The 24,894-nt window shown below is 47.1% G+C and overlaps 2 protein-coding genes across 2 annotated transcripts in view; both read right to left on the bottom strand.

Moving 5' to 3' along the window:
• The window catches only part of gtf2h4 (general transcription factor IIH, polypeptide 4), a 323,881-nt gene that overhangs the window by 183,158 nt on the left and 115,829 nt on the right, over positions 1-24,894 (bottom strand). The gene's annotated exons all lie outside the window — the stretch shown is intronic.
• The window catches only part of sft2d3 (SFT2 domain containing 3), a 3,754-nt gene continuing 183 nt past the window's right edge, over positions 21,324-24,894 (bottom strand). Inside the window, exon 1 of the mRNA XM_020519110.2 lies at positions 21,324-24,894. This exon is cut by the window's right edge and continues 183 nt beyond it. Coding sequence (XP_020374699.2) covers positions 22,916-23,608 — 693 coding nt within the window. The 5' untranslated portion in view covers positions 23,609-24,894 and the 3' untranslated portion in view covers positions 21,324-22,915.

Genomic DNA, 24,894 nt, shown 5'->3' with positions numbered 1-24,894 from the left:
GCACCCTTTTCTCATGCTGTGTAAATGGTTGTTCTCTTCGAGATTTGGTATTCTTGCGATGCTGTCCTGATGAGCGCAAGATGAAGACCTTTGACAGTATCTCTCTCAGACATACAAGGATGTAGCCAGGGTTGGAGGGTTTGACCTACAGGGAGAGGCTGAATAGTCTGGGACTATTTTCCCTGGCGTGTTGGAGGCTGAGGGGTGACCTTATAGAGGTTTATAAAATCATGAAGGCGTGGATAGGGTGAATAGACATGGTCTTTTTCCCAGGGTAGGGGAGTCCAAACCTATAGGGCATAGGCTTAAGGTGCAAGGGGAAAGATTTAAAAGGGACCTTTAAGAGAGTGGTGCGTGTATGGAATGAGGTGCCAGAGGAACTGGTGGAAGCTGGTAAAATGATAACATTTGAAAGGCCATCTGGATGAGTATATGAATAGGAAAGGTTTAGAGGGATATGGGCCAAATGCTGGCAAATGGGACCAGATTAATTTAGGGTATCTGGTCGGCATGGACGAGTTGGGCCAAAGGGTCTGTTTCCGTGCTGTACATGTCTGTGACTCTGTTTGGCAACATTGTCGTTAGTATGAAGCATCACCTCTTGGGTGAGGTAGCTACTGGAGGGAGATTGAAACCTCGGGAACTGAGTCCCAGGAAGAGTCAAGACAGAAAATGGGCAAAATGAAAACTGCAGGGAGGAGGATTTGGCCAAGATGGGATTTAAAGGAGGGCTGAAGAGTCACAGGCTTGCTGGTAACATACTGACTAATGTTCGGTTCAGCAGACTCCAGGACAACAGCAACGACTTTTAACAGGGCTGCTTCAAGAGCAAAATATTCCCGAGTCTTTACTGCGAGCAATTTATCAGATAGAAATGGACACACAAGACGGATCCGCCAGGCCTGACAGGGTTTGATTCACGCCGAAGCTGTGCAGTCTGCGTCCGCAGTGGTGATTCCCTGCAGAGTGTGGTATCTGATCAGGGGCTGAGATACATTCTGTACAAACACAGGCGCTGATAAACATCTGGGAAAGTAACAGCCAGCAAGAGCAGCCCAGGGCTGTCACCAGTGGCCTCAGTTGTGGCCAACATAAACCAGGAGGCTGCATCCAGCACATAGTGAGGGCGAATGTGTGTGGGCTTATAGAGAGAGAGAGAGAGAAAGGGTCAACTCGAGAGCAGGAGAGACAGAAAACGATGGAGGGTCGGACGTAGGGCACTGAAGAGAGGGAAGGTGGGGTTGGCACTGAAAAAGGAAGAAAGATTATGAGAAGAGATTGAGTAGACTGGGGCTATACTGACTGGCATTTAGAAGAATTGAAGGGGTGCGGAATCCTATAGAAACATATAAAATTACGAAGGGAATAGATAAGATAGAAGCAGGGAGGCTGTTTCCACTGGCGGGTGAAACTAGAACGAGGGGGTCGTAGTCTCAAAATGAGGGGGAAATAGATTTAGGACTGAGTTGAGGAGGAATGTCTTCACCCAAAGGCTTGTGAATCTGTGGAATTCCCTGACCAGTGAAGCAGTTGAGGCTACCTTGCTGCATGTTTTTAAGGCAGAGATAGATAGATTTTTGAACAGTAAAGGAATTAAGGGTAATGGTGAGAGGGCGGGTAAGTGAAACTGAGTCCACGAATGGCACAGCATGCTCAAGGGGCCAGATGGCCCACTCCTGCTCCTGTTTCTTATGTAAAGAAGAGGATGGAGAAAGAGAGTGGCTAGAGGGAGGGAAGAGGAAAGAGACAGAGAGAAGTAAAAACCAAAGTAGAAAGAAGTAAAAATCCGGTGTTGACAGGGCCCACAACCAGGTCCGACCCATCTCTCGCACTTCCGCCCTCACCCCTTCTCTTCCCTCCCGCAATAGCGATAGGGTTCCTCTTATCCTCACCTACCATCCCACCAGCATCCACATCCAGAAGATCATCAGATGCCATTTCCACCACCTCCAGCGAGATGCCACCACCAGACACATATTCCCCTCCCCTCCCTTGTCTGCCTTCTGCAGGGACCGTTCCCTCCGGGACACCCTGATCCACACTTCCTTCACCCCCAACACCTTCTCACAGCCCCATGGCACCTTCCCCTGTAACCGGCGAAGGTGCAACACCTGCCTATTTACCTCCTCCCTCCCCATTATCCAAGGGCCCAAACATACCTTCCAGGTGAAGCAATACTTCACCTGCACTTCCCAGAATCTAGTCTACTGCATTCGCTGCTCACAATGTGGTCTCCTCTACACTGGGCAAACGAAGCGTAGACTTGGCGACCGCTTCGCAGTACATCTACGTTCTGCCCGCAAAAAAGACCCTGAGCTATCTGTTGCCTGCCACTTTAACGCACCACCCTGTTCCCTGACCAACATCTCTATCTCTGGCTTGCTGCAGTGTTCAAGCGAAGCCCAATGCAAGCTGGAGGATCAACACCTCATTTTCCACTTGGGGACCCTGCAGCCCTCTGGACTCTCTATCAAGTTCTGACGAAGGGTCACCGAACCCGAAATGTTTACTCTTTTATTCTTCACAAATGCTGAGCTTTTCCTGCAACTTTGTTTTTGTTATTGTTGTTGTAGAGAGAAGTAAAGATTGAAGAGAAAGAGATTAGAGAAAAGTCCAATGATGGGGAGGTAGAGAGAGGGAGAAAGAGAAGGAATGAGCAAGAGAAATAGAAAGTGAGGGGTTCAATAGACTGTGTGCTGTGTTAAAACATGGCAGGGGGAGTGGTGGTGGGAGTGAGACAGAGAAGGAACAAAGAGAGAGAGACACTGAGTGGAGAGGAGAGAGAGAGCGATGTGAAATACCATGTCTGGGAGGGTGGGTTTCCAAGCGTGTTAGTGAGAGACCAAGAATGAGGAGAATGAGAAAGAGAGAAGGGGGGTACAAGAGAGGGCAGGGTGTGAGTGTGCAAGAGGAAGTGGGGGAAGCAGAGCGGGGGAATACTGGGGTGGAGGAGGGTACTGGAGTGGGTGAGAGGGCTGAGTAAGAAGCTACAAGAGGAAGGAGGTAAACTGCAGGATATAGGTCTTGAAGAGGGCAAGGGGCTAGAGAGCGAGGCAGCAGACAGAAGAAAATGGTTTGGAGACAGAGTGTGTGTGCACGCGCATGTTGTGTGCGCGCGTGGGTGTGTGCGCGCGCATGCGTGTTTGCGTGTGTGTGTGTGAGAGAGAGAGAGGGAAGTAGGGGTCACGGGAGGGAGAGTAGGATTGGGAGAGTGGGAGAGAGAAGAGGCCTTGGGGTGGGGAGGTTGATGGAGGAGAGAGGAAGGGAGGGGATATTCTGGAGATTAGATTTGATTTTTTTTTGTTGTCACATGTACAGAGATACAGTGACAAGTATTGTTTTGCGTGCTATACAGGCAGATCGTACCTTACAAAGTGCAACAGGGTAGCAGAACAGAGTGCAGAATATAATGTTACAGCTGCAGAGAAGGTGCAGAGCGAGAGAGATCAACATTAACATTTCAGAGGTCTGTTCAAAAGTCTGATAACAGTGGGGAAGAAGGTATTCTTAAATCTATTTGTATGCATATTTAAACTTGTATATCTTCTGCCCGATGGAAGAGGATGGAAGAGAGTATAATCGGGGTGGGAGGGGTCTTTGATTAAGTTGGTTTCTTTTCCAAGGCAGTGGGAATTATAGACAGAGTCAATGGATGGAAGGCTGGTTTGTGTGGTGGACTGGGCTGTCTGTGTTTCTTGTGGTCTTGGGAAGAGCAGTTGCCAAACCACACTGTGATGCATCCAGATAGGATGCTTTCTATGGTGCATCTATAAAAATTGGTTAGTGTCCTTGTGGACTTGCTGAATTTCCTTATCCTCCTGAGGAAGTAGAGGCACGTGCTTTCTTGACAGTCGTTTCAATGTGGGTGGACCAGGACAGATTGTTGGTGATCGTCACTCCCAGGAATTTGATGTTCTCGACAACCTGTTGGTCTCTCGCTCAACAAAGGCACAGTATATGTCTGTCTATCCTCCCTTCAACTGTCAGCAGCCATGGGGAGAGGTGAAGATTGCTAGGCAATGAATGACGGCTCAATTAAAAATCTCTCATTGCGAGCGGAGAGTCAGGTCCACCTGAGAGTCGAGTTTAAAAAAAAACCAATCGAGGTACCAAGTGAATGTCCTTTTTCTGTTTTAATGACTGCAGTTCAGAATCACTTCTTTAGAAATAATTCCTTTGACAAGATCAGGGGAACATCTGCAGAGTAGAAATTGGTGGCAGTATTAGATTCAGGAGATTGGACTTATGTTCTCTTGAGTTTAGAATAATGAGAGGTGATTTCATTGAAACATATGAAATTCTCAGTAAGTTTGGCAGGATATACAGCAAGCGGGGATTTCCCTGGGCTGGAGAGACAACAAAACAAGGACATAGTCTTGGGAAAGGGGCCTGATCATTTCCAGTTGGAAGCTGAGGAGTGACCTCTTAGAGGCTTACAAAATCATGAAGGGCATGGATAGGGTGAATAGCCAAGGTATTTTTCCCCAGGGTAGGGGAGCCCAAAACTAGAGGGCATAGGTTTAAGGTGAGAGGGGAAAGATTTAAAAAGGACAACATTTTCACACAGAGGGTGGTGCGAGTATGGAATGAGCTGCCAGAGGACGTGGTGGAGGCTGGTACAATTACAACATTTAAAAGGCATCTGGGTGGGTACATGAATAGGAAGGGTTTAGAGGGATATGGGCCAAATGCTAGCAAATGGGACTAGATTAATTTAGGATATCTGGTCGGCATGGAAGAGTTGGACCAAAGGGTCTGTTTCTGTGCTGTATGACTCTATAACGCTATAACTGAGATGACAAGAAATTTTTCACCCAAGGGATGATGAATCTTGGGGATGCTGTGTACCGCAGAGGGTTACGGTTGCTCTGTGGCTGACTATATTTCATGACAGAGATCAATAGTGTTTCAAATGCTGAGAGAATAAATAGATACAAGGGACAGGTGGGAAAATGGATTTGAAGATTAGCCATGATGGTATTGAATGGCAGAGCCGATATGTGGGGCTGAATGGCCATGCCCTGGGCGTATTGCTGCTACTTTAAAAAGTTAATGACCCCTGCATGTTGGAAGACCAAGTAAATGTCAGATGCACACGTTGATCCCTCCTCTGCCACGATCAGCAAGTCATTTCTAGAGCCAAGTTTTCAGCTTTTGGAACAGGAATAGTTTGAAACTCACAGTGAGCTGATCAATGTTTAAAACTGTCTCTGCATCTGACGCTTCATTAGGATTTACTTCTAAGGTTTCATCTTGGTACAGACTCAGCCTGATCCCTACTGACAATACTCACAAATAAAAGGATTACATCGTTGGAATCAGCAGCAGTTGAACCCAGTTAACCCCGTCTACCAAAGGGACAGGAAAGTGAATGAGTCAGGTTGGGATTGAGGGCGAAACTGTATCATCTTGTTAGGGCTCTAGCTAGGATGAGTTAAGAATCTTGTTGCGCCTGAGCTCTTAATCTGACCTTCATACAAAATGCTGACGCCTGTATCTGAGTCCTGGTAACTTGTCTCCCCTGTACTGGTTGTGCCTTTTGGAAGGGGAGAATGTTACAAAAGTGGGGAGGGGTCGAGGCTACAGAGGCTTAAGGAAATGAGGAGGTGGGTAGATTTAAAATTGAGGCTTATCTGGGCCATAAGCCACTGTAGATCAGATAGCACAGGGGTGACAACTGGAGGCAAAAGTGTACGTTGGCCTTCATAGTGAGAGGATTCAAGTACAGGAGCAGCAATGTCTTGCTGCAATGCTACAGGGTTTTGATGAGACTGCACTCGGAGTATTGTGTGCAGCTTTGGCCGTCTTATCTGAGGATGTATGTTCTGAATATAGAAGGAGTGCAGCAAAGGTTTACCAGACTGATTTCTGAGATGGCAGGACTGACAAATGAAGAGAGACTGGATGGTTTAGGACTGTTTTCTCTGGTAAGCTGTTTAGGACTGAGATTAGGAGAAATGTCTTCACCCACAGAGTTGTGAGCCTGTGGAACAGAAAGTGGTTGAGGCCAAAACGTTGAATGTTTCGAGAAGGAGTACATGAATAGGAAAGGTTTGGAGGGAATATGGGCCAGGACCAGGCAGGTGGGACTAATCTAGTTTGGGATTGTGTTCAGCATGGACTGGTTGGGCCGAAGGGACTGTTTCCCTGCTGTATGACTTTACAACTCTAAGGAGATGGATACAGTTCTTAGGACTTAAAGGGTCAAAGGTTACGTGGAGAAAGTGGGAACAGGGTACTGAGTGTGATCATCAGCCATGATCGTATAGAATGGTAGAGCAGGCTTGAAGGGCCGAATGGCCCACTCCTGCTCCTGTTTTCTATGTTTCTATTGGGGGCGGCATGGTGGCTCAGTGGTTAGCACTGCTGCCTCACAGCACTAGGGACCCGGGTTCAATTCTACCCTCGGGTGACTGTCTGTGTGGAGTTTGCACATTCTCCCTGTGTCTGCGTGGGTCTCCTCTAGGTGCTCCAGTTTCCTCCCACAATCCAAAGATGTGCAGGCTGGGTGGATTGGCCATGCTAAATTGCCTGTAGTGTTCAGGGATGTGTCAATTAGGGGAATGGGTCTGGGGGGAATGCTGTGTGGGTCATTGTGGACTTGTTGGGCTGAAGGGCCTGTTTCCACACTGTAGGGATTCTACAAGTTTAGGATGAGCTGATGTTTACAGAGAGGTTACAAGTTGGAAGTCAGAGAGTCTTGGATTAGTCCAAGCAATACTTGACATGTGCAACAATCTTTTCACACCAAATCCCAGTGTCAATAACGAGCACTTTGTCCATGTCCCTTCTTTCCTTTCTCTCTCTGCCCATCACTGATCGTTCTCTCTCTCACTGTATCCTTTTCTATGACCTTCTGTCTCTTTATTACTTCCTCCAGATCTGGCATTTTTCTTGACCCTCCAACTCGCTTATGTCTGCCTGTGTGCCTGAGAGACACAGAATGCTCATAAAATATTCGTGTGCATGATCTCTGACTTAGGGTCTTCCTCTCTCCATCCCTCGCTGTTATTTAGCCCTCTTTGAGGTAGATTTCAAGGATGGAGTCAGCTACTAAATCTATCGTAAGCATGCTGCGTTTCATGTTTTAACTTTAGTGCCATTGATACCATCATAGGATTCTATACCATTGCTTCCAGTGACGGGTAGATCATACATAGTATAAGACAGTGGGAACTAAATAATCTTAAACACAGCAATAAATGTCAATATAAATGCCACTGTCTCTGCTTTGATATGACTCAATGACAGTAATATCCGAGATTACAGTGCACATGTAGCAATGCTGCAGTCACGTTCCATATCACAAGTCGGGCCCCAGGCTGTTTCCAATGTCAAGTTTGTTCTTTTAAAGGTACGTGTGAAAAGATAACGTACAGTTCTGATCTTTCGGTGCAGAGAGCAGCGCACCCTGTGATATAGGAGGAGGCCATTCTACCCCACAAGCCTCTGCTGCTATTCTACTAAAGGTAGAGGACCTCAAATCCAGGACCCGACGATTCTAGTCGTCCGAAATCGTTTTTGGAATCAATTTTTATTGAGCAAGTTAGAGATGGAAAGCTCATCCTTGGGCACTTTGGTTAGGATCTGCATTGATGTGATTTGTCTGTAGACTAGTAATTGGTTTTGCTCCATCATGCACTGCTCTATCCCATGCTCCAAGCGACCCTTGACCCCACACTGGCTGACCTACCCACGGCTTGACCTCCAATCTGGCATGGCCTTGGACCCACATTTTCCTGATCAACGTACCTCTGGAGCAGGTGGGAGCTGAACCCATGCCTCCTGGCTCAGAGGTAGGGACATACCACTGCGCTACAAGAACCCTCTGGCTTTGGGGGTACTGTACTTTGTAACTCATGGTTGTATGTAGCTCTGAACACTGTTCCCCTAAGGTGGGGCTCTGTACAGCTGGAACATAGCTCATGTCCCTTTCTCTTCAGTCCAAGATGGATTGTCAACAGTTTTGACTCTATCAAACCTGGCAATGCTGCATTGCTGTGTTGCTTCTTGCTGCAATTTCGCTCTTTAAACATAACGCATTTCTGTCTTGCTTGGATAACAAGGTGCAGGGCTGGATGAACACAGCAGGCCAAGCAGCATCAGAGGAGCAAGAAGGCTGACATTTCGGGCCTAGACCCTTCTTCGGAAATGGGGGAGGGGAAGGGGGTTCGGAAATAAATAGGGAGAGAGTGGGAGGCGGATAGAAGATGGATAGAGGAGAAGATAGGTGGAGAGGAGACAGACCGGTCAAAGAGGTGGGGATGGAGCCAGTAAAGGTGAGTGTAGGTGGGGAGTTAGGGAGGAGATAGGTCAGTCCAGGGAGGACGGACAGGTCAAGGGGGCGGGATGAGGTCAGTAGGTAGGAGATGCGGGTGGGGCTTGAGGTGGGAGGAGGGGATAGGTGGGAGGAAGAACAGGTTAGGGAGGTGGGGACGAGCTGGGCTGGTTTTGGGATGCGGTAGAGGGAGGGGAGATTTTGAAGCTTGTGAAGTCCACATTGATACCATTGGGCTGCAGGGTTCCCAAGCAGAATATGAGTTGCTGTTCCTGCAACCTTCGGATGGCATCGTTGTGGCACTGCAGGAGGCCCAGGATGGACATGTCGTCTGAGGAATGGGAGGGGGAGTTGAAATGGTTCGCGACTGGGAGGTGCAGTTGTTTGGTGCGAACCGAGTGTAGGTGTTCCACAAAGTGGTCCCCAAGCCTCCGCTTGGTTTCCCCGATGCAGAGGAGGCCACAACGGGAACAGCGGATACAGTATACCACATTAGCAGATGTGCAGGTGAACATCTATTTGATGTGGAAGGTCTTCTTAGGGCTGGGATGGGGGTGAGGGGAGAGGTGTAGGGGCAGGTGTAGCACTTCCTGCTGGTGGGGAGTGTGGAGCGGACAAGGGAGTCACGGAGAGAGTGGTCCCTCTGGAAAGCAGATAAGGGTGGGGAGGGAAAAATGTCTTTGGTGGTGGGGTCGGATTGCAGATGGCGGAAGTGTCGGTGGATGATGCGTTGGATCCGGAGGTTGGTGGGGTGGTACGTGAGGACGAGGTCCGCCATCTGCAATCCGACCCCACCACCAAAGACATTTTTTCCCTCCACACCCTTATCTGCTTTCCAGAGGGACCACTGTCTCCGTGACTCCCTTGTCCGCTCCACACTCCCCTCCAGGCCCACCACACCTGAGATCCATAAGACCATAAGACGTAGGAGCAGAAATTAGGCCATTCGGCCCATCGAGTCTGCTCCGCCATCCAATCATGGCTGATAAGTTCCTCAACCCCATTCTCCCGCTTTCTCCCCGTAACCCCGTAACGGGGATCCTGAGGTAATAGACAAGATCTCATTCCCACAATGGCCCTCATGTCTATGAGGTCTTCCAGTTGCTAAGAGGAAGCTGACCTTCTTGGCAATGGATGGTTGTGGGAGTCAGAGGTTTCAGGTTCCAAGTAAAGATGAAGAAATAACCAGTGAGTAATTGATGTCCTTGGTTGTATAGTCATTGCTCATCTATTTTATAAGGTGTTTCTCAGGTTGTGGGAGTGGAGGGCAGATAGTTTAAAGTTGACATCCCAATGCTGTACTGCCAACTGAGTGTATTACTCAGCTGAGTTGTTAAAGCTAAGACCCGGGACTCCCACAATTGCAGGGAAGCTAAGTGCCTCGCAAGGCACCATTGGAATCAGGAGAGATTTGACCTGTGGGAAAGGTGTTGTATACAGCTATCAGTGGAGGACAGGTAAGAAATTCAGTCCAGGGCCGCACAAACCTGGAGGGAGCACAGAATTGGTACAGCGCTGAAAGAGAGGCCATTTTGCCTGCACCAGTTCTAGCCCCTGTTGCTATTCTCCTGCCTTTTTCCCTTATTATCTATATCCCAATAATCCTCCAGTGCCCATCGTGAATGCCTCAATTGAGCCACCCTCCAAGGCATTTCCAGGCTGTGCATTCCAGACCTTAACTCCTCGTTTATTTCACATATCACCCTTGCTCCCTTTGCAGTTGCCAACTCTCCACGATTGCCCAGGAAGGAGAGATTGATCTCTCATTCATTGTCAAACCCAGGCAGTAGAATCACAGGCCAGACATCTACCATGTTTATTACAGAGGTACGGGCTGGGACTTCTTTCACCAGAGTACAGGAGTTTGAGAGGTGACCTAATGGAGATTTACAAAATTGTGAGGGGTATAGAAGGAGTTAATGGTAGGTGTCTTTTCCCTAGGATGGTGGATTTCAAGACTAGGGGGCATATTTTTAATTGAGAGGAGAGCAATTTTAAAAAAGACGTGAGGGACAAATTTTTTTTTACACAGAGAGTGGTTCACATGTGGAATGAACTTCCTGAGTAAGTGATGGATGTGGGTACAGTTACAATGTTTAAAAGACACTTAGATAAGTACATGAGTAGGAAAGGTTTGGAGGGATATGGGCCAGGAGCAGGCGGGTGGGACTAGTTTAGGATTATGTTCGGCATGGGTTGTTTGGACCAAAGGGGCTATTTCTGTGCCGTATGACTCTACAACTCTATGGGTACAATTTTTTTTTCACTTTTGTTTATTCAGCATAAAAGTTGGGAGAGGTGTGTGGGAGACTGATGATTGGATAGCCCCGTGGGCAGTCAGTATGGGCTTGTCCGGTACTGAGACTGCTGGATGCAGAATCAAAGCTGTGAGGAAAGCCTGGATCCTCTCTCACCCCTACACAGTGCCATGTTCCATCGTGCCAACCCTGGCCACATCATGCCCCCAACTACCCTCATGGCCTCTCATATCCTTAATGCCAAGCATGCTCTCTCTCACACCCACATGGCCTTTCATAGTCCCTGCGCTAACTTGGCTCCAACTCAGGGCAAACTTACCAGCAACTTACTCCGTTAATGATAGGTTGTAAAACCAGTTGTGGAGCTCAAATCCTATATTATCAGACTTACATCGAAATAGTAAACACCTTTTTCTTTAAACACAAAGCAGTTTTTCTTTATTTAAAGGCCAGGAGATTTAAATGCAATGACGGATTGTCTGTACCCAGCAGCTTAACAGCTCCCATGAACTGATCCAATTCATACACCTACTTTTAACAATCCCTAAGGTCACTTGACCTGTATCTAAGAGCACCGTACCTCTCACACAAAGGTCCAAGGAATCCTCAGAAAGGATAAATGACCTCTGGACTGCCTGAAAAGTCCAAATCCATTTCTTTTTGTCTGCACATCTCGGTAATAAATCTTGGACCTGACTGAGGCAGCTGTACTTTCCTGAATGCATCTATCTCCATGAACCACAAACGTGCAAACTGCAGCCTGCCCCCATTTCACTGCACCCTTCCCACCCAGGCAAAAATGGTTGGTGACGGTTCTGTGAGCAGGACCTCTGGAATCCAGACTCCAGAACCAATTTTCCCTGAGCCGGAGACTCCCACCGTTATTGGGAAAGCTCAGGCCCATGCCGAGTAGCTGGGTGAGGTCAGGAACTTTGACCTGCAACCCCTGGGGTAACAATCGTGCTGACTGATGCCAGAGCCACTTGTTCTAAGTCATATTGATGAATTGCCTGCTGGTATGTGAGACATAAACACTTGAGTCATTGATAAAAGTTGTAAAAAGTTAAGGCACCCAGCTGGACTCCATTCTGTCAATCAGAAAAATTCGATTTGATTTATTGTTGTCACATGTACCGAGGTACAGTGAAAAGTTTTGTTTTGCATGCAGTACAGGCAGATCATAACATACCAAAGATCATTGGGTGATAGAACAGAGGCAAGGAATACAGAGTTATGGCTGCAAAGAAGGTGCACAAAATGCAGTCTCTGTTTTTTACCAGCCACCCTATCTTCCATCCATATTACACTCCATATCATATGTTTCCATTTTGGGCAATGACCTTTCACATGCCACCTTATCTAGAAATCCAATTGAAGAATGTCAACAGTCTCTGCCTATTCACAGTGCACGTTCCTCCTTCAAAGGAGTTCAATAAATTGGTGAAACATGATTTCCCTTTCACAAAACCATACTTACTCTTCACGAGTATTTTTCTAACCTTCTTAATGATCGATACTAAAACCTCCCCCGAACGTTGAATATCAAGCTAACTGGCCTATTGCTTCATGTTTTCTGCCAGCCTCCCTTTTTAAATAGAGGCCTTTATATTTGTTACTTTCCAGTCTGAGGAAACTTTTCCAGTAAGTAGCAAATTTTGGAAAATTACCACTGATGCATCCACAACCTCATTAGCCACCTTCCATAAGATCCAAAGAGTGAAGTCCATCAGGAATCGGGTTGTGTCATCCCACAGCTCTGTTAGTAGCACAGGGTGGTTAAGTGGGTAGCACTGCTGCTTCACAATGCCAGGGTCCTGGGTTCAATTCCAGCCTCAGACAACTGTCTGTGTGGGGTTTCCTCCTGCTGTTCAAAGATGTGCAGGTTAGATGAATTGGCTGTGCTTAAATTGTCCAAGGATGCGCAGGTTAGGTGGATTAGCCATGCAATGTTACAGGGATTGGGTGGGACGCTCTTTGGAGGGTCGGTGTACACTTGATGGGCTGAGTGGCCTGCTTCTGTAGGGATTCAATGATCAGTTTTCACAGTATAATTTCCTGGGTGATTGTAATATGACCAAGTAAGAAGACTTGTGGTGGAGCGGAAAGAATATTGAACAAAACTTTGCGATGTTTCAAGACTTTCAAAGTAGCAAGGCAATGCTAAAACTATACAAGACCACAGCTGGAATACTGTGAACAGTCTTGGACACCTTGTCTAAGGAAACGTTTACTGGCGTTGGAGGTAGTCCAGAGAAGGTTCACCAGGCTGATACCAGGTACGAACCTCTTAGGAGGAGAGGTTGAGTAGATTGGGTCTGTGCTCATCAAAGCTTAGAAGAATGAGAGGCAACCTTATTGAAACATACAAGATTCTTTGGGGACTTAACAGGGTTGATACTGGAAAGGTTGTTTCCCCTTATGGGAGAGTCATCGTCTTGGAGTGAGGGGTTGCACATGTAAGGAGGAATCTCCCTTGTCAGAGGGATGTGAATTCTTTACCGCAAAGGGCTGTCAAGGCTGGGTTGCTAAGTAAAATCAAGGCTAGACAGACAGATTTTTAACCAGGAAGGTTACAAGAAAGTGGAGCTGACGATGATCAGATCAGCCAGGATGCCATTGAATGGTGGAGCAGCCTCGATGGGCTGAGTGGCCTACTGTACCTCTGCTCCTGTGTCTTACAGTCTCATCGGTGCGTCCTGTTTAGCACTCCTATGGGATTGCAAATCCTGTTAAGTTCCCCAAACCCGCACCTCACCTCACCAGCACTGGCACCTCCGGCTGGCTGTTTAAAATCCCCCGCACTTGAGATTTGAAGGGGCCGAGAGGGATAACAAAACAAGTCAATCCCCCATCGCAGCAAGGCCCAGGCTCAGAGTGGAGAAGGTGCTGTGAGGTTCACGGTGCGATGGTGACTTCCTACGGTTCCCTCCTGCTCCGGTCGTACAATGGAAGCTACGAGCTGAGGCTTGTATTTTTTTTTGCAGCATGACACTGCCTCGGCAGCATTAATCCCGACACTCGGGAGAGAACGGCTCCCTTGTACCTGCTTGCTGGATTAATGTGAGCAGTTGGGAGATGGGTTGCCAAGGCAACGGCTTGGTGCCTGCTATCTGGCTCACCCATCTCTCTCGCTCTCTCTCTGAAGATTTACAGAGCTCCAGCCTCACTGTGTGCCTGCAAACAATTCTGCTTCTCAACCTTCTCCCCGGCAAGTTGTCTGTCTCCTTGAAAGCGTAGAGTGGCATCCTCCCTGCCCAAAACGGGTGCCCGTTTCCTCGCATGCTGCCAAAAAAGTGCTCAATCCCATTGAACAGGGTTCCCACGCAGGACCTTAATCTTGAAGTCTAAGTGAAAGTGGGTCCCCCTTCCATCCCCGAAATGCCTGGGTGTGATGCATGGCACCAAAACAGGCCATTCAACCCCACTAGCCCATGCTAGCATTTCCAACCCACTTGAGCCTCCTCTTGCCTCATTCTTCGGAGACTTGACTGTGTAGATGTGGAAGGGGATTTCCCCCCGACACCTGGGGAGAGTCCAGGACCGCTGCACATCATCCCAGAATAAAGGGATGGCTAATTAAGGCAGGATAAGGAGGAGTTTCTTCTCCGAGGGGAGTGAATCCACGGAATTCTTTTCTGCAGAGGACTGGTTCGTCAAGTACATTCAACGCTTAGACAGGTTTTTAATCAACGAGGGAATCGAAGGTTATGGGGAAAAGGCAGGAAAGTGGGCTCGAGGATTATCAAATCGGCCATGACCTCATTGAATGGCTAGGCAGGCACAATGGTCTGAATGGCCTGCTTCTGCTCCGCCATTTTATGGCCTTGCCTCATCTAAATCTATCAAGGTATCACTCTATTCCTTTCTCCCCCTGGTGTTTATCTAACTCCCTGTTAAACCAGTCTCTGTCATTCACATCGACCACTCCCTGACAAAACGGGTTCCACTTCCGCCCCACTCCCTTCGCGAAGAAAGTCCTTCTCAATTCCTTGATGGCGACTGTCTGATGTCGATGGCTCAGTTGTACCGAGTGGCGGAGGGAGACTGGAAGAGCAGCTTTGATGGGAGTTTGAATGGCTAGGGGAGCAGAGAGCTGTTTATGTGCCCGCAGAAGTCAATCCAGGATGGTATGCTTCCTCCGTGCTGCCAGGGTCAAAGATGTCACTGAGCGGCTATAGAGCAACCCAAGGGGAGAAGGATGGAGTCGTTCATTTATGGGTTATGGTCATCGCTGGCTAGGCCTGCATTTCTTGCTCATCCCTTACTGCCCTTGGATAGCCAGTGGTCCTGGTCCCACATTGGACTTGATTTGATTTATTGTTGTCACATGTACCTAGGTACAGTGAAAAGTTTTGTTTTGCGTGCAGTACCAGGCAGGTCATAACCTACGAAGATGACAGGGTAATAGAAAAAAGTGAGGAATGCAAAGTTACGGCTGAAAAGAAGGTGCACAGAAAGCAGTTCTGAGGAAGGGTCACCGGACCCGAAACGTTAACTCTGTTTTTTCCTTCACAGATGCTGCCAGACCTGCTGAGCTTTTCCAGCAGCTTTGTTTTTGTTGCACAGAAAGCAAGATCAACATGAGATTTGAAATTTGAGAGGTCCATTCAGAAATCTAGTAACAGCGGGGAAGAAGCTGCTCTTAAACCTGTTGGTACATGTGTTTAAGCTTTTGTATCTTGTGCCTGGCAGAAGAGGTTGGATGATATAACCAGGGTGGGAAGGGTCTTTGATGATGTTGGCTGCCTTTCCACAGCAACGAGAAGTGTAGATGGAGTCAGTGGATGGAAGGTTGGCTGGTGTGATGGTCTGGGCTGTGTTCCTAATTTTTTGCAGTTTTTTACAGTCCTGGGCAGAGCAGTTGCCATACCAAGCCGTGACACATCCAGATAGAATACTCTCTAACGTGCATCTGTAAAAGTTGTTGAGGGTCTTTACGGACATGCCAAATTTCCTTAGCCTCCTGAGAAAGTAGTTGTTGTGACTTCTTGACCTTCTCATCAATGTGGGTGGTTCAGGACAGATTGCCGGTGATCATCACTCCTAGGACCTTGATGCTCTCGACCATCTCCACCTCAGCTCCATTGATGTAGGTAGGGACATTCCCTCCTCCTTGCTCCCTGCAGTCGACGATCAGCATCTGTAACAGTGACATCAGTAGAAAGGAGGGTATGGTCCTCCCTTCAGAATGTGGGGAGATAGGTAGCGAATTAGAATGCAGGACCTCAAAAGGTAGTAACATCCGGTTACTCCCAGCACCAGATGGGAACTGTACAGGTTGCACCTAAACAGAGCTGGGACCAATTTCCTTGTGGGGCAATTTTCTAGTGCAGTTGGGGAATGTTTAAACTGCGCTTCAGAACAACAGCAATGTGAGTATCACCAGAATAGAGGCATGATCTCTAGGCACTTCATCATGCACTCATGAAGACAGGCACTTGAGGATAGGAGTTGGGACATTTTCTTGCAGCTGTACAAGACATTGGTGAGGCCACATTTGGAGTACTGCATGCAGTTCTGATTGCCTTACTATAGAAAGGATATTATTAAACTAGAAAGTGTGCAGAAAAGATTTCTAGGAGAAATATACTTTATAGGAGAAAGTATATCCAGCTACCTTGACTGGAAGATTTGAGTTATAAGGATAGGCTGGGAATTTTTTTCCCTGGAGCCTGAGGGGTGACCTTATAGAGGTCCATAAAATCATGACAGACACAGATAAAGTAGGTAGCCGACAACATTTCCCCAGGGCAGGGGAATCTAAAACCCCAGAATCCCAGCTCATGTTCTGAGGATATGGGTTCAAATGTGGCAGATGGTGAAATTTGAATTCAATAAAACTTGGAAAAGGCTGGTCTGACAGAAATCATGTCAACAGTCATTGAAAGCTCATCTGATTCACAAATGTCCTTCATGGAAAGAAATCTACCATCCTTATCTGGTCTGGCCTACATGTGACTCCAGACCCACAGCAATGTGGTTTACTCTTAACTGCCCTCTGGGTACAGAGGGGTGGGCAATAAATGCTGCCCTAGCCAACAATACCACGCTCCATGAACAACTGATGTTTTTTTAAAAAAACCTGCATGAGATAGGGTTAGGGTTAGGGTTGAGCCCTAAAGGACTTAGCTGCTAGACTGGGTCTGAGGCAGGTAGTGAGGGAACCAACATGAGGGAATAACATACTTGACCTCATCCTTACCAATTTATCGGCTACAGATGGATCTGTCCAGGACAGTATTCGGATGCTGATTGGTTGGCAAGGGGACTCTGGTTGAGGGATTGTCATGGAGAATGCAACCGGAAACAATTTTGCTTTAATTCAGAAAAAGTGCAATTCCTGGACACGTCCTGTTTGCAGAGGACAGGGTCCTGCATAGGAAGGTATGTAGTTTCTAGCAAATGTAACTGAACTACATTACGAACCTGACAGATAATTTAAAATTGGTTGTTTGTGTACTCTGGATTATTCAGTAAATGCTGTCCAATCATAGAACCATACCTAATATTGGGCACAATTTTCTGAGGTTTGCAAGCACGGGCTGGTTGAATACTCAATGCCCCTTCCAATGAAGGCAAGCATGCCAATAGGCCTGTTTTATTACCTTGTCTATCTGCACTGCCATCTTCAGTGGCCTGTGGATCTGCATAGCCAGCTCCCAGATCCTTTTTCACACAAAGGGTGGTGAGCGCCTGGAATGCGCTGCCAGAGGAGGTGGTGGAAGCAGACACAATAGCAGCTTTCAAGAAACACCTGGACAAATACATGACGAGGAAGGGAATAGAGGGATACTGATCCTGTAGGTGAAGACGGTTTTAGTATGGAAGAGCAAAATGTGTCAGCGCAGGCTTGGTGGGTTAAATGACCTGTTCTTGTGCTTTATTGTTCTTTGTTCTTTGCTCTTTGAATATCGTTGCCATATTGCCTGTTGCACACAGTCAAAGGGGCGTTACATTCAACAGAATCCAAGCCATTGAGGTATATGGCCTGTATACCTGGCATCACACGAGTGCTGAAATTCATGTACCATTCAATTCTTTCATGTGGTAGGCAGAATGTCTCTTAGGCTTGACAGCAACATTAGTACAGAATACCACTGGTATTCAGAAGAGTGGAATGGCTACCTTCATACAATGCTCAAATGTTTTGAGTTAACTCACCATTCCAAAATAAATTGAGGTAGACGTTCCAGGACTAGAATTGGTGGTCTTATGCCCATTCCTGACTTTGAGCCATATATAGAAAAGATTCATCAGATTGTTGTAGCCATTATCCTGCAGGGTAATTTTGATACATGTGATCTCAGCATCAAACCTGCAGTTAGCAAAATGGCTCAGGCCCTGTTTAAGAGATTGCTGATAACGCCAAAGCTATAGCACCTGAAGATGTAGGGAATCCAAAATCCTTTAAAACTAAATTAATGTTATCGTGCATGTATGTGAATGCGTGGAGTGCAGTAAATAAAATTGGTGAGTTTCGGGTCTGGTAGTCACATGGAAATACAATATTGTGATGATAAGCTGGCAGGATTGGATATTAATTATTTCTGTGTTCAAGGTGTTCAGGAAGTACAGGAAAGAAAATGACGAGGATGACGGTATTGATTTAAGGAGAATATTGCAGCGCTTAACAGAGAGGTTCCAGGACACAATTTATTTGGCGAAGAAACAAAAAAAGGTGTATTACATTACTTCATTTAGTCATGGGCCATTAACTAGGGGGAATCTTTGCAAAGAGACAAATTTGCACGGAAATTACAGAGAAATACATTAGGGGCAGCACAGTGGCTCAGTGGTTAGCACTGCTGCCTCACAGCACCAGAGACCTGAGTTTGAATCTACCCTCAGGCAACGGTGTGGAGTTTGCACATTCTCCCCATATCTTCATGGGTTTCCTCTGGGTACTAGGGTTTCCTCCCACAGACCAAAGATGTGCCGGTTAAGTAGATTGGCCATGCTAAATTGCCCCATAGTGTATAGGGATGTACAGTCTGGGTGGGTTAGCCATGGGAAACGTGGGGTTATACGGATAAGGGCTAGGATGCTCTTTGGAAGGTTGGTGTGGACTCGATGGGTTGAATAGCCTGCTTCCACACTAGAATATTTACAATGGGGGACTTTAATTATTTGAATATCTAGAAATGGATAAGGAGCAGATGTAGTCCATTCTGCCCTGTGAAAATATCGATGAGAATAGAAGTATTGTAATGGTTAGAGAAGGGGCGGAGTTATCTTAGATTACATTCACGAATTTTCTACAACATGTTTCCAGTATAGCAAAATGCTACAACTAGTTATTGGGAATGAGGTGGGCCAAGCAAATCAAGTGTCAAAAAGGGGAAGAATTAAAGGGCAGCGATCATTGTATCATAAGGTTTATTTTAGTTATGGAAAAAGAACGGTCCATAAGGAAGAGTAAGTAGCTGGGGTTAGCCAACTTCAATGGATCTGATCCAGGTCAACTGGAACCAAAGATTAGCAGGCAAAATTGTAACTGAACAATGGTCCATCTTTAAAAAGAGAATTCAAGCAGTTAAATTATATTCCCACAAAGGGGAAAAGCTGGGCAAAACAAATCTAGAGTTCCCTGGATGACAAGAGGCAGTACCAGTGACCAGAAGAATTGCAAATGTTGCATCCTTGTTCACTGAGTGATTTATAAAGCCCAGCAATGACAAGGCTGTCTTCAGTGGTGGAGGAGCTTTTAAGAATTTTAATTCAGGCAGAAGTAATAGTCATTTGAGCAAATATGGGAGAGCGTGCATGTATTAAATGCAAATCCTGTTTAACTAACTTGTTTGAACTTTTTGATGAGGTGTCAGAGTTTTGATGAGAATCATGCTATTGGCATGGTGGTCCATTTGCAAAAGGTATTTGATAAAATGCTGCACGACAGACATGTCAACAAGGTCATAGCTCAAGGAATTAAAAGGACAGCGGGGCTTTTGTCTCCCAACCTCTGGGCTAAGAGACCCAGCATCAAGTCCATCCTGTACCAGAGGTGTGTAAATGACATCTCTGAATGGGTCAATTAGAAAACATTAAAGGGACAGCAGCAACGTAAACATGAAACGTGAGGAACAGTTATCCTTTGACCTGGAGGAATGTTCATAGAGAACCTCTTCAGGAACTGGTGTCAGGGCCCCTGCTGCCGCAATATAAATGATCTGGACATTGGTGTTAAGGACACAGTTTCGAAATTTATTAACATGACACTCAGCAAGCATTGTGAACCGCAAGGAGGAGGGTGTGGAACATCAAAAGGACGTACAAGCTGGTGGGGTGTATGCATTTAAGTGGCAGATGATATTTTCTGTGAAGTGATTCATTTGATGGGGAGAATGTGGAGAGACAACATAAAGGGAAAATAAAAATGGAGTGTGGGTGAAGGAACAGGAGGACCTGGGTGTATAAATCATTGAAATGACAGGTCGAGGAAGCCGTTAATAATAGGGGAGGCAGTGGCATTATGGTGATATCATTGGACAACAGCGTTCTCGTGAATTCTTCTCTCTTCTGTATAGACCTCGGAGGTCTGTCCCAGGGGAATGACTTCTGCAATTCTACAAACGGCACCAACAGATCAATTGTTGTGCGTGCACAGTTGGAACCTCAGAAGGAAGGTTGCTGGATTGGTCATCCAGAGGATCGGGTTAATGTTCCGGGGGCATGCATTCCAACCCCAGCGTGGCAGATGATGAAATTTGAATTCAGTGAAGTCTAGAAATTAAAGCCAGTTAATGGCAGCCAGGTCACCATTGTCTTAAGAGCCCATCTGGTTCACCAATGCCTTTCCCCGCAGCCACATCAGTGTGGTTGACTCTTAGCTGTTAGCTCTTAACTCTGAAATGGTCAGCCTTAGCTCAGGCGTCATTAGGAATGGGCAACAAATGCCACCTTTAAGTAACCTATCTAAGACATAGGTGAGCAGAAACATCTTCTCTAAGGGTACTGAATCTGGGCAGCCCTTTACCACAGAGTGCTGTTGAGGCTGGGTCATCGAGTACATTAAAGTGAGATATACAGGATTTTAATCAGCAAGGGAATCAAAGGTTGTGAGGAAAAGGCAGGAAGGTGGAGTTGAGGATTATCTGATGCGCCACGACCTCTTTTGAACAGTGCAGCAGACTTCATGGTCGATGTTTTATGGCCTAACAAGGGACAGGCACCAACTTGGCCTTGCTAGCAATGCTCAAATCCCAACTCATTCATGAAGAAAGATCCTGTGACTTACCGTGCAACGGCAGGTAGGAACTCAACTGAATGCATGCGACACACTGCACTAATGGTCTGCAGGCTGAAATAGGCAGGCGCCCAGCGCAAGCGGATCGCCCCCCCAAGTGACACACACTAATGAGTTAAACCAGAAAGAAATTTTAGTGTTGGATGCCAACAGAACCATGTTCTTTTCTCACTCCCTCTGATGCTTCCTACTCTACCTCTGTGCTGTGAACTGAGAAGTCGGTTGTGATCCAGGATGAATGACTTTCTCCTGTCTTGAGGAGGAGGCCTTTAACCTGGGAGGGAGGTGAAGCCAGTAGCATAAAGTCAGAGTAGGGCACAGCATTGTACCCTTCCTTGGTGCCAATCTCTGCAGACAAGCCAAAGCGTCGAATGTCACAGGGCAAAATGAACAACAGCCTCCCACCTCCCAAACCCACTTCTAACCTTCTTTCCCCTACCCAGGGGTGTGAGCGGTGAAACAGCACATCAGATTTGATAGACAGAGCGTGGGCAGGTACTAAAGTATAGAGAGATCAGTGACAACACAGACACAGCAGCATGTGTTAGCTGAGTATTACAATGATTTAATGGTCATTATTAACCAATACATTCTCCAAAATTATGTGATACAGTGGCTGTTTAATGCTCATCATTCATCCCATTTAAATTGGTGACAGAACCAGCATTACACAGTAACAAATCTGTCCCAATTAGCACTGTGTCCTGGTGATGGACAGTGAAACGTGTACCCATTATTACTATAGTTGTTATACAGTAACAGACCTGGACCTATTAGCACTGCACGGTGTTAGTGACAGATCTGTAGCCATTAGTACTGTAGCCATTATACAGTGACACACTTGTACCTGTTAGCACCGTAGCCATCTTACACAGTGACAGACCTGTACCATTCGTACTGTACACTGGTGCTATACAGGGACAGACCTGTATCCCCCAATATTTCACCAAGAAATCCTAATGCGTTCTCCAGAGTCAATCTTGTTTTGGAAGGACATTGTTTATTACGAGTGAACTGGAAATATAGTGCACACTTCATCTATCCCCTTCACAGCGCAACTGGTGCCTGTGTCCCCTGTTTCAAGACTTCCTGGCTTGTTTGGCTGCACTAAGAACTGGAGTTTGTTCGGGGATGGGGGGGGCCGAAGGCATTAACAGACTGAAACCCACCAAATGTCCTTGTTCACATTGTACCCAGAAAATCCTAACCCCTCCAGGAGCAGAGAAACAGGACTGTGTATATTTCAGACTGAATCCCAAGACGCAGAGGGACTCCTCCTTCACAGTCAGTTAAATCTTTGGTTCCAAGCTTCATTCCAAAGTTGACTGTTTTCAGACAATGTGGTGGGGGTGGGGGGAAGTGGTGGCGTACTGCTGTGTGGATATCGTTCAGTTGACTGCTTGTGGAGACTTTCAGTTGTGATGCTAGGTGGTAGCTCAAGGCTGCGTGAACAGGATGTCACGGTTCTCTCCTGAGCAGCATCCATCTTTCCCATTCACAGCTACAGGAAGATAAACTTGTGCCTACAGACCCAGCTTTCATAACCACCTGATGCCTCAGAGCACCTGCAGGATGAAGTACTTCCAAAGTGCCATGAGTGTTGTATCGCAAGGGACACGACAGTGTCAATTTATGCACAGTGGGATCCCAGAAACAGGAATGTGAGAACAACCCTATTGGTTCAGCTTTTCATAACACCATTACGAAAACAGAGGGATAATTAATCGGTTGAGATCAACAACTTCAAATTAGTAGCCATCACAAGAACTTTTAAATCCACTACAGAGAGCAGGCTGCGGGATTCCTGGTTTAACATCAAAATAGTTCACCAAAGGTTCACCTCTTAACAGTGCAGCACTCCCTCAGGGATAAACTGGGAGCATCGGCCTAGGATATTGTGCTCGTGTCTCGGCAGCAGGATTTGAACCAGTGACTTCTGACCTGGAGGTGAGAGGGAGACGGAGATAGACAGAGAGAGAGAAGAGAGAGAGAAAGACGAAAGACAGTGTGGAAGAAAAAGAGTCTGCTGTCCACTGGAGTCACAGTTGACACTTTCCAACAGGGACTGGTAGATTTTCCACCAGGGACTGGTAGATTTTCCACCAGTCTCCTCCTCCATGACCGCTTTCCCGTCCCTCACACTGGAAGGCTCTTGTTGACGGTGCGCTTGAATGCTGAGGTTAAGAAGCCGCCAACAAACCGGAGCCCCGTTGCGCCCCCTGGGATGGAGCTGAGCAGGTAGCCGGCGAGGGTGAGGAGCTGAAAGGCGGCAGCTACGGCAGTCAGGGCAGTGCTCCGCAGTTCCAGGGCGCAGTACAAGGTGGCAAAGAGGGAGCCCAGGTAGGTGGCTGTGAAGGGCAGGTGCTGGTGGGAGAGCAGCAGGCGGAGTTGGTTGTAGGGCCCACGCAGCAGGGCCAGGCTGGTCAGCAGGAAGATGCTGCCCAGGGTGAAGAGCAGGGCGAACTTCCGGGCCTTCAGCAGCATGAAGGGAGCGTAGAGGGCTGACAGGCCAAAGCACAGCAGCCCCATGGCCAGGCACAGGCCGAAACCCGTCAGCCGCTGGCGGCGGGACAGGGCAGGCAGGCAGGGGTCTGGTTCCGTCGACCAGAGCCCACCCGAAGGTGGGCTGGAGTCCTGGCTTGGCACCGTCTTGTCGCTCTGTCCAGAAGAGAACGGGTTCATCCGGCTCATCCAGCCGTACATGGGCCGACTGGGTTCTGGGGAATCAGCTTCCGGAGGGAGGAAGGGCTCGCTGTCAGCCCCGCTCCCGTTGCGATTGCCTCGTGACTGAGACAGGTACTCCTGCAGCTGCCGGTTCAGATCAGTCATTTCGGGGCCACACCACTCAGCGAAGAGGCAGAATGTTTCACTTAAAGAGTTCTGAGCAGAAAATCCTGAGCAGGAAGGTAAGCCTGCCCCACTTAAATCCCCAACATAAACCAGGCAAGAGTACAGTTAAAATGTTCGAAAGGTTGGAATGTGCAAAGGGTTACGGTGGAATTGGCACATAGACGATTGTCAAGAGCAGCTGCTGCTTCAACACATTTAGATGGACATTCCCTCTGGGCTCTGCCTTTTAAGAGTCTCTCCTTCTCCTCCTGTCAGATGGTCTCTTTAGCGGAGACTCTCCTTCTCCTCTTGTCAGACAATCTCTTTAGCAGAGTCTCTCCTTCTCTTCCTGTCGGACAGTTTCTTTTGCAGTCTCTCCTTCTCCTCCTGTCAGGCTGTCTCTAACTCTGTCTCCCTCTTCATCCCCCTCCTCTCTCTCTCTCTGATGTTGATTTTATTCTTCCTCCTCCCTTATCTTTAAATTTATGTTTATTCCTCCTCCCTTATCTCTCCCTCTCTCCATTCATCCATCTGATATTAGTTTTATTTCTCTCTGATATTAATTTTCTTCCCCCTCTCTGAATTTAGTTTTATTCCTCTGATTTTATTTTTAGCCTCTCTGATTAGTTTTATTCCTATCCCTCTCTCTCGATTAGTTTTCTCCCTCTCTTCCTTCTCTGATATGAGTTTTCTACTCTCTCTCTGTTAAGTTTTATTCCTCTCTCTGTAATATTAGTGTTATCCCTCTTTGATTTTAGTTTTATCCCTCTGATATTAATTTTACCACTCTCTGATTTTATGTTTTACCCCCCCAATGTTAATTCCTCTCCCTTTCTCACTCTCTCCAATATTAATCTCCTCCCTCTCCCTGATATTCGTCTGTTTCTCTCTGATATTAATCCTGTCTCCCTCCCTCTGTGTGTCTCTCTCTCCCTTCCTTACTCCCAACCCTCTGTGTCTGTCTGTCTGTCTCTCTCTCTCCCCCTTTCCTTCCTTCCTTCCCTCCCCTCTCTCTCTCTCTCTCTCTCTCACACTCACACTCTCTCTCTCTCTCACTCACTCACTCACTCACACACACAGTGTCTCTCTCTCTCTCCTCCTTCTGTCCGTCTCTCTCTCCCTCTCCCTCTTTCTCTATCCCTCTCTCTCCCTCTGTCTGTCTGGGTCTCTCTTTCTCCCTCTATCTCTCTCTCCTTCCCTCCCTCCCTCCCTCAATCTCTATCTATCTATCTTTCTTTCTCTCTCTCTCTCTATCCCTCTCTCTTTCTCCCTCTATCCCTCACTCT

The sequence above is a fragment of the Rhincodon typus genome, chromosome 35 (genome assembly GCF_021869965.1).
Source record: "Rhincodon typus isolate 14 chromosome 35, sRhiTyp1.1, whole genome shotgun sequence".
Classification (NCBI taxonomy): Eukaryota; Metazoa; Chordata; class Chondrichthyes; order Orectolobiformes; family Rhincodontidae; genus Rhincodon; species Rhincodon typus.
The sequence above is the reverse complement of the archived record's forward strand: the minus strand, read 5'-3'. Positions and strand labels throughout refer to the sequence as shown.